The sequence below is a fragment of the Triticum aestivum genome, chromosome 7D, assembly GCF_018294505.1.
Source record: "Triticum aestivum cultivar Chinese Spring chromosome 7D, IWGSC CS RefSeq v2.1, whole genome shotgun sequence".
Classification (NCBI taxonomy): Eukaryota; Viridiplantae; Streptophyta; class Magnoliopsida; order Poales; family Poaceae; genus Triticum; species Triticum aestivum.
This window is the reverse complement of record NC_057814.1, coordinates 114,974,578-114,984,410: the sequence shown is the minus strand read 5'-3', so window position 1 is coordinate 114,984,410 and position 9,833 is coordinate 114,974,578. Positions and strand designations below refer to the sequence as shown.

Genomic DNA, 9,833 nt, shown 5'->3' with positions numbered 1-9,833 from the left:
TCCGGCGACCCCCTTTCCTCCCTGTCCCCTCGATCCTCTTCATATAATTTTTTCATATTTTTTTTTCATATGCATATGTTGATTATATGGATGGATGGATGATGTATATGTTCATTATATGGATGGATGGATGATGTATGTTTTTTTTCATATAATTTTTTTAGGCAGATTTTTAGAATTTTTTGTGTATGTATGTTATGTTTATATGTATGTATGTATGTTCATATGTATGTATGTTTATATGCAAAGCATATGCAAAGAAAATGTATGAATGGTCATATGCAAAGAAAAATGTATGTATGGTCATATGCAAAGAAAATGTATGTATGTATGTTCATATGAAAGAAAAATGTATGTATGTATGTTCATATGCATATGCAAAGAAAATGTATGTTCATATGCATATGCAAAGAAAATGTATGTTCATATATATGATGATATGTTCATGTATGAGTATATGTATGTATATATGTTCTCTGTGTATATATATGTTCATGTATATATGCAAAAGATAGATTTTTAGAAAAGTTAGGATTTTTTTCTGTTCATAGATTTTTTTGGTGATATTAATTATTGTAGAATATGCAAATGTTTGTATATTCATATGAACAATGCATTAGGCAAAACCTTTACTGTTTTCGAAATTTTCTATTTGAACATTTTTTTATGAATGAGAGGAAAAAGGAAAATAAGAAGAGGAAGAAAGGAGAAGAAGAGGAGAGGAAGAAGAGGAAAAATAAATAAGAAGAGGAAAAAAGAAGAAAAAGAAGAGGAGAAGAAGAAATGAATAGAAGAGAAGAAGAAAAAATAGAAAAAATTCTATTTTTTCTTCTTCTCTCCTCTATTCCTTTCTTCTTCTCCTCTTTTTTTCTTCTTTTTTTTCTTCGATCTTCTCCTCTATTCCTTTTCTTCTTCTCCTCTTTTTATTTCTTCTTCGTTTTCTTATGTTTTATCGGGTCTGTCGTCGTCGATATACCCCTCTCCCGCTAACTTCAACACGAGGGGGGGTTGATATACCCCCTCCCCGATAATATTATTTTCCCATGTACGTATGTCGTCGTTGTCGATATAACCCCCTCCCGATAACTTCAACACGTGGGGGGGGGGTCGATATACCCCCTCCCCGATAACATTATTTTCCCATGTATGTATGTCGTCGTTGTCGATATATATAACTCCCTCCCAGATAACTTCGACATGATGGACGGTCGATATTTATACCCCCTCTCGACCGTGATAACTTATACCACGGGAGCACCCCCGGCCCTCTCGCTCGACCAAAACTCTCGAGGACACCCAAACCCTAGAAAAAAACGATGTCGGTCTCCTACCCCCTCCCGCCGCGCCCCTACCCTTGAAGCGTTGCCGAGGCCACCCCAAACCCGGAATAAGCTAGGTCTACGTTTGCACTAATATATCCACCTGCTGTCATGTTTGTGTAATAATTGCCATGTTGTAATATTTGCAGAAACAATGGAGCACGGACGAGACGAGCAAGCAGAAGAGGTGTTGGGGGACATAATCTTAGCCGGAGGTGATATCTTGTCGTATCTTAACGACAATGATGGTCTGGAAGAACAGGGTGAAGAAGCAGGCTACGGTGATCGAAGAGTGGAGGAGGAAAGACATGATTATGATGGCTCCGGTGACCCAATGCTGGTGCAAGAAGGAGCCCGTGGTGACGGCTCCGGTGACCGAACAGAGTCCGGCCAGGTAAATATATTAGTTAAGCCTGTGCTGACTAGCTAATTGATGCATTCATTGTTTTGGTATGTACACATATTAATTAACACTCGTCTTTCTTCTTTTTTCTAGCCCTCCGGATCGAGCACAACTGCGGTAAAGAGACGAGGCCCGAAGAGAAAGTTGCGCTCGGATGAAAGGTTTGAGATCACAGCAATCGCGCGCGACGGCCAACCGATTGAACCCATCCGGACAAAGGATGCATTTGCTGCTCAGTGCGGGGTTCTAGTTAGGGACAAGATCCCGATCAGCATCCACCAATGGTATAAGCCTAAGAAGGAAGACCCTGAGGTGTCTTATGTCAATGATATGCAGAAAGATGATCTTTGGACTGAGCTGAAGGCAAATTTCACCCTACCGCCAGAGGAGGATCCGGAGAAGCCAGTTAAAGAGCAATTAATCAAGTCTCATGCTCTTAAGAAGATGGCAGACCTATTCAGGAGGTGGAAGAATGAGCTGAAAACGTTTGTCGACAAAGAAGAGACACCAGAATTCATCGGCCGGTATGAGAAGATCAGAGATCACTGGCCCGCATTTGTGGCCCACAAGACATCGGAAAAGAGTAAGAAGATGTCAGCGACAAACAAGAAGAATGCTGCGAAGAAGAAGCTTCACCATCGCACGGGGTCAGGTGGCTACCTCAAAGCCCGACCTAAGTGGGCCAAGGCTGAGAATGATCTGCTTGAAAAAGGGATCGAACCACAGACAATGAACTGGACAGACCGTTGCCGGACTTGGTTCTTCGGGGCTGGCGGAACCTTGGACCCTGTATCAGGGAGGTGCGTTTGGACGAACGAGCTTTTGAGAATACCAGTCAAGAAGATTCAGCAATATATCGATGCAGCGCAGGAAGGGACGTTTGTTCCAGACAGAGAGAACGACGAGCTCACAATGGCCCTCGGGAATCCTGAGCACCCTGGACGGACACGAGGCACGCCAGGCTCCGTTCCGTGGAAGGCTGGTTTTCCGGACGCGGGCGGTTACAAAAGCCAGGAGAGGAGGAAAAAAGTGGAGCAGATCCAAATTCATAAGCTGCACGAAAGGGTTCAAGCGCTAGAGGAACGAGACGGCAATCGACATGCCGAAACTGCCCCCGAAGCTACACCGCCATCTCCGCGGAGAAGCAGCGTGGCTTCCACCGAGCTGCTTCAGCTGGAGCATGCGGCTCCTGCTAGCTACCCCGTGGATGCTATCACGGAGTCTCAACATTGCCACCTTATGGCGGAATGGCAGAACTTCAAAGTCAAGGCGGCTGTTGGCTCTGTTTTACCTCCTGAACCAGGCGCAACCTACCATTGCCGGCCGATTCCAGAAGGATATCCTAGGGTGACGGTGGATGAAATAACGGAGGGATTTGAGGAGCTCCAGCTTGACCACCCTACCGGTGAAGGGGAGACTCGGCTGGGTTCTGCTCTGAAGACTCCATGCCTATGGCCGAAGGAGCTCATCAAACTTCCGAACTGGACGGCTCCGGCGAGTAAGGGCACTCTGCCTCCTCCTCCTCCGCCTCCTCCTCCGGCGAGTGATCAGGGCACTCAGCCTCCTTCTCCGGCGCGTGGCGGCACTCCGCCTCCTTCTCCGCCTCGTCAGCAAGGGCGGAAGAGACCCGCCGCCGCTGCGGCTGCTCCGGCGCGTCATAGTCCTTCTCCTCCGCCTCGTAAGCAAGGAAAGAAGACAGCCGCAGCCGCTCCGTCTGCTCTGCCGGCATCTAGCAGTACAGCTGCCAGAGGCGGGAGGCAATACAAATTCGGTCCTTCTCTGAAGACTCCAGAGAAGTTACCATACGAGAGGACCGAGGAGGACACCAGGAAGATCGTGCGAGCCGAAGTGACAAACTTCTTTGAAGGGGTGAAAGCAAAGAAACATCCACCTCCGGAGGAGAAGGTAGATCCGGTGAAAGCAAAGCGCACTCTGGCTGCCCTAACAAAACCACCAAAGTCTCCGCCGAGAGGCAACTATGAGCGCATTCTTGCAAAGACATATGCCGAAGCGGAGCGGTCGGGAAGTACTGTCAGTGATCAAAGGTTAAAAGAACGACGAGCTGGGAAAAAAATTGCCCAGCTCGGCTAACAAGCGAACCAATCGTGCCCCCCGCTCAAGGTGTCAAAAGACATCGTCGCTAATGATCCGAGGATGGTGCCCGGTTATAGCAATCTTGGAGATTACCTGCCCGACGATGTACATTATGAAATCATGGAGGTGGACGAACACAAATACCATTACGGGAAGCCTCTCGTCAAAGATGAAAGATCTCTAACAACGATGATGCGAAGATTACATGATTGGTACATGAAAACCTGCAGAGAGTCTCATGGGACGAGTACTTTGACGCTGAGAGTTAAACCGGAGCATGACCTCGTTGGAATTGAACTGCTGAATGTTCCATTTGAGGATTTCTTCCAGTTTTACAATCAAAAGGCCCTCGATAAAACAACGATCACTTGCTACTGTCTGTAAGTAGTACTACTTCTGTCATTAAGTCTCTCTATATAGGTCAACTCTTTCATTGCATGTATTTATAATTATCCTCACTATATTATGCAGATTGAAGATCGCCGAATTGAAGAAAAGACAAATCGGTGATATTGGGTTCATTAACACAAATCTCATAGATGCATATACGGTTGAAAAACATCCCAAAGAAGCCGAGGCCAACTTGCTACAATCGTTGGTATTAAATCAAAACAAAGATATAATACTCTTTCCTTACAACTTCAAGTGAGTGTTACTGTCTTGTGCATATTCGGTTTCCCTTATTAGTCCAGGTTATGGTAATGTAATTGATGACTTATGCATGCATGCGCAGCTTCCACTATATTCTCCTAGAGATTAAGCTTGAGCAGGGAGTAACCGTCTTAGACTCGAGACGAAAAGATCCCCAGGACTATGCGAACATGACTCAAATGCTCGAGAAGTAAGTTAAATCGATCATTATCCACCATATCAGCAACTTTGTTCATTTCCTGATATCAAGTAATTGTTTTCTTTGTCTGGCAGGGTTTGGAGAAAATTCACCACAAAAGCTCCGGGACTGCCGAAGAAGCTGCAATTTAAACACCCGAAAGTAAGTACTATAGTAGCATGTTCCGCGCATCTCCTAGTGATTCAAGCGCTAGTTTCATCAATACCATTTAGCATGCTTGCTTATCAGTTTGATTGACCTCTATTTCTTGTAAAGTGGTTGTGGCAGGAACCCGGGAATAATTACTGTGGATACTACGTTTGCGAGTCCATCCGCTACACGACCTGTGAGCGGGGCTACACTGAAGAACAATATGAAGTGCGTAAGCAATAATATTCACAATTTTATTTTATTACCATCATTTGTGTTGAGTTTCATTTATTCATATATATATGTATTGACCCCCTTCTTCAAATTAGATGTTTCGGAAGCGGGATGAACTCCTAGCACCAGATCGTATGCGAGGAATTCAAGAGGAATTGGCGGCATTCTTCCTTGACCACGTGATCGCTGAAAACGGAGAATACTATGTGGACCCTGTGTTCCTACAATTTAATTAGGAGATTGTATTGTAAGAGATAATTATTGTATATATGTAGCCGGTAGTGTCGGATAGATATACGAGAACTTGTTGTTCGACCAATCTCTCGGAGAAGGAGAGGTGGTCGATATCACTTCTCTCCGTATGCATATGTTCATGACGATCTTCTGTTTTCTTCATTTGCTTACTAGCTAGCGTGTCTAGTCCTCTCCATACGTATATAGTACGTAGCGTCGACCAAGTACGGAGATAAGAGAGGACACTTCTCTCTATTAATTAGCTAGCTAACACAATATATGAAACACCTAAATTAACCCCCCAAAACCCCTAAACCACCCCCTTTCAAAAAAAACAAAAACCTCAGCTCCTGCCAGCTGCTGACGCGTGGATGCCTATTGGTCCCGGTTGGTGACACCAACCGGGACAAAAGGCCCTGCCTATTGGTCCCGGTTGGTGGCACCAACCGGGACCAAAGGCCCCCCTGCCTGGGCTGGCAGCAGCAGCCACGTGGAGGACCTTCTGTCCCGGTTCGTGTAAGAACCGGGACTAAAGGGTTAGGGCTTTAGTAACGACCCTTTAGTCCCGGTTCAAAAACCGGAACAAAAGGCCCTTACAAACCGGGGTAAAAGCCCCTTTTCCTACTAGTCTGAGCTGTGAGCCGGCCGGATGAGTAGGGAGCTGCGACGGCCACCACCCGAGAAAAGCGGCCCTTTCACCAGCCAATGAATCGAAAAGGAAAAAGGAAATGGTGGATTTAGCAAGTGCTAATGAAACACTCCCTCCGTTCACAAATATAACTACATAAGATGTTTTGGACATTTCAATATGGCTTAACATACAGACTGAAAATGGAGGGAGTACTAATTAAGGAGTCAACAAACAAAGTGGCAAATCCGCAAAGCTAATGTGAAAAATGGCAATTGTGCAAAGCTACATGTTGGGAGTGGCAAATACTCCCTCTGTAACTTACTATATAAGACGTTTTTGGACACTCAAGTCATGAAATTCCTACCTTTCAATATTACTCCCTCCGTAAAGAAATATAAGATCGTTAAGATCACTACTTTTAGTGATCTTAACGATCTTATATTTCTTTATGGAGGGAGTACTCCACAAAACATGTGCTCCAAACGAACCCTCAGGTTCACCGTCGAATTGTCCATTTGGAGGTCCTTCCGGTCCACGACACCCATGATATTCAATGACACCCGTAGACATTTGATCATTCATACCTCACAGTACGCTTTCTTTCTTTTTTTTGGACTTCGAATTCCAAGCGAAGGAAGCTCAGTGAAAGATAGACTGGGATTTGACAGCAAGAAGAAAGCAATCATAGTACGCGGCTCCGGTTGACTTTTCGAATCCTATCCTCTGTTTCTGGTTAAACCAATTAAATAGGAATGGAAGAACCCTCAAAGCCTGTCCCCGGCGACGATGCCCCCTAGGCCAATTCACGGTTACAAAAAAAGAAAGGAACCGTCAATCCTTTAACACCGAGAGAACATGCAGCCTTGTGCAAATGTGATCATTTGTCTTCAAATCCATGTCGCAAAGCTTGCAAGCTTGATCATGGGGCCAAAACCTCCCTCCGTCAAGCGGTCTGTCATCAAAGCCCTCTTATGGAGGATGAGCCAAGCAAAAAGTTTGTAGTTCGGCTCCGCCTTTGCTTGCCAGATCTTATTAGCCACGAAAACATGTTGGGACACTGTCAAAGAGGAGTGCTCAGATTTGTGCACTGGTGAAATAAATCTCGAGAGCATCAATACGGGCTACTTTGATTAAAAAAATGATGCCTCACCTAAGACAGCTAAAGATTACCAGCCCAGCAGTTTGCTCAACTGATGCCTAAGAGTGATCACAAAACTTCTGGTTAATCATCTTCAGCAGGTTATCTTGATGATTATTCACCTGAATCGATTTGGTTCTCTCCGAGGCCGTAATATCCGGGACTGTTTAGCCTGGGGCTTTGAAGACATCCATCATAGTCAAGATTCTCAATGCCCCATTGTTGATCCAGAGAATTCAAATAAAAGTCTAACCAGAGTTAATGAACAAAAATAAAATGGTTTATGGACACAGCTCAATCCAAACAAGAATTAAAAACACACTAGAGGTGTGCATGAGTTAGAATGATAAGCTGGCTACTACCTCGGTATCAACTACAAACATACCGACTTAGTGAACTAAGTTCTCTAGTAGATTTATAAAGCTGCAGATTGTTTGATATCATCAATCGAAGACCATGCAAGTTTCATACTTGAAAGGAAACTAAGCCTTCTTTACACCCTTGTATATGCTGTAACATACATAGAAAAGCCAATCCAGAAGGACATAACAAATAAATCTTCCTAATGCATAAAAGCAGGGCAAATCAATATTCAAGGTTGGTGGATAGAGAGTTGCATACTAAAGATATATTTGTAGGAAAATAAACATTTCAAAGATAGATAATATTTTTGTCTCACATTTGTCCCTATACAAGAAGCTAAAAGAGTGACATCAACAATTATTACATGAAAGCAAATAGGGCAGTTACAAATTCTTCATGGCTACATAAGACTAATCCAACGCACATCTTCAAGAATTGGGAAATACCCGACAACTGATGTTTACTAAGATACTAGAGCCATGCCAAGTATTGCAAGCCTTTAGTGACCGTCTGATGTCCATTCCACAAAAGAGGGAGTGTAAGGTAGACCTTCCAAGAAATCTCCAGTAGCACAGATAATATGCACTTCCTGATTATCCATATCATATGACAATGTCTTCTCCTTATTGTCAGTAAGAAAAATCAGATTACATTCTGGATGAATTGCGAACATCGAGTAGGACTCGTAATTTTTGCGACAATCCCTTCCAAACAGTTTGGAACAGCTGACAGTACACTTTAGGGTCCACTTTCCGCTGTCATAATTTTCAAGAACCCAAATAGAGAGTTGATAATCACCTTCATCCTTTATATGCCAAGCAAACAAGCGTCCCTGGGACTTCCCAATGGAAACATCACCATATTCATTTGTCATGCCACGTGGCATCTTAATCTCGCTCCAATCTTTCCTTTCCATATCCACTGTGACTATTACCGAATAACGAGTAGGGAAATGCATAGTGTTATTCAGGAAGGTGCTTTCCAAATAACTAATTGGATATGTACTGAAATCATTGTGCTGTGTGAAAGTCCATCCTCCAGTATCTGATGAGTAGATCATGTCTGCGGACAGGCCATATGTCTGAGATGAGTTCAGGGGCACAAACACGACAAAGCGGGAAGGAGTGGCCGCGTCAAAACCTAAAAAGTATTTGCCTGGGCGGAAAAGCGGAAGGTGATCAAGCAATTCTATAGGAGGCAACAAAGTCCACTCCTGAGTGGCAGGATTGCAGACAACGTAATCGAATTCGTCGGCCTCGGGCCATTCAAAAAATTGCTCGGTTTTTCCTTTGGGAAGAGAATTCCAACCGAGTTGCTTTGGATAGGGAACTTTCCAGCATTTGCAGAGGAGAAGGCTGGTGCTGCACTGCGTGACACTGAAATGCTTATAGCTGCTGCGTAAGAAAGAGAGGTCGGGGTCGACCATGGGAGGACCTTTTCCGGACAAATTGTGGAAACGGCAACCGTGATCATTGTAGAAGAAGCCGGACATGGTCTGCAGCGACATCTTGCGGGTGTGGGAGTAGGAGCAGAGGGCGAGCCACTCTTTGGACACACACTTGAAGCGGCATAGCGGCCTGCAGGGCACCCGTGACAGGATCTCCATGAGAGCGTCCTCCGGAAAGCTCGCTGCTGGAACCTCGTCCTCCTCCTGCCGCACATCCTTCGGTTTCTTTTCCTCCTTCTAAAAATGGTAGTATAAAGAATTCATTCAGTGATTCAGGTTCCCGGTACCAACTCAACTTCTAGACCTAGGATTGGAAGGAGGATGTGAGCAAACCTCAGATGCCATGGGGATGACGGCGAGGCCAGGCAGCAACGGCAACGGCGCCGGATGCGGAGAACGGGATGGATCTTCCTCGTCCCGGCCTCCGCGGGCGGCTGCCGGCTCCCCGTAGCCGTGCTCGCCTCCGCTACCTCCTAGCGGCATTGCCTCCTCCATTTCGGCGCCCTCGGCAGGGGCCGTCACCGGCCGGCGGCACAGGTCGGCTCGTCGAGGGTTTGGAAAGGGGATGGGACGGGCGGCGCCGGCGTCTGTTGTTTCGTCATCGGCGTCGTCGCCTGCGTCCAGTGAAAAGAATGGGATTGCTAGACGGGCTGGGCCTGTTACTTCGGCCCATGTAATTGTTCTCGGCCCGCCCTTAAAGTGTTTTGCCTAAAATAAAAGTGTTTTGGTGGACAACTTGTTTGAAATAGGAGCAGCTCTCAAAAGTTGCTAAAAAACAGGAGTAGCTCCCAAAACTGTCAAGAAAAAGGAGTAGAGCTCTCAAAGGAAACGAGTTCATTGTCTTAAAAAAAGGGAAACGAGTTCATAAAAAAAAACTATCAAAGCCTCAAAGGAAAAAAAAACTTGTTTGCAATAATAAAGGGAAATCTTATCTGGCTGCCGTGAGATCCTTGTTACCGTTTGATGGTGTTTTGGACTAGGAGTGTACTTG

At 45.2% G+C, this 9,833-nt stretch overlaps 1 protein-coding gene across 1 annotated transcript; it reads right to left on the bottom strand.

Moving 5' to 3' along the window:
• Positions 1-7,675: 7,675 nt before the first annotated feature.
• Positions 7,676-9,486, bottom strand: LOC123168963 (putative F-box protein At5g52610). Its single transcript, XM_044586823.1, has 2 exons — positions 9,176-9,486; positions 7,676-9,079 (listed from the first exon to the last, which is right to left on the bottom strand). The coding sequence occupies exons 1-2, from the start codon at positions 9,335-9,337 to the stop codon at positions 7,895-7,897; spliced, it is 1,347 nt and encodes a 448-aa protein (XP_044442758.1). The 5' UTR covers positions 9,338-9,486; the 3' UTR covers positions 7,676-7,894.
• Positions 9,487-9,833: the final 347 nt, after the last annotated feature.

Bases quoted from the DNA above. Each gene is read 5' to 3' on its own strand.
- LOC123168963 (XM_044586823.1), bottom strand. From the start codon at position 9,337: ATGGAGGAGGCAATGCCGCTAGGAGGTAGCGGAGGCGAGCACGGCTAC. The intron at 9,080-9,175 runs GTTTGCTCACAT...TACCATTTTTAG, and splicing joins TCATCCCCATGGCATCTGAG to AAGGAGGAAAAGAAACCGAA.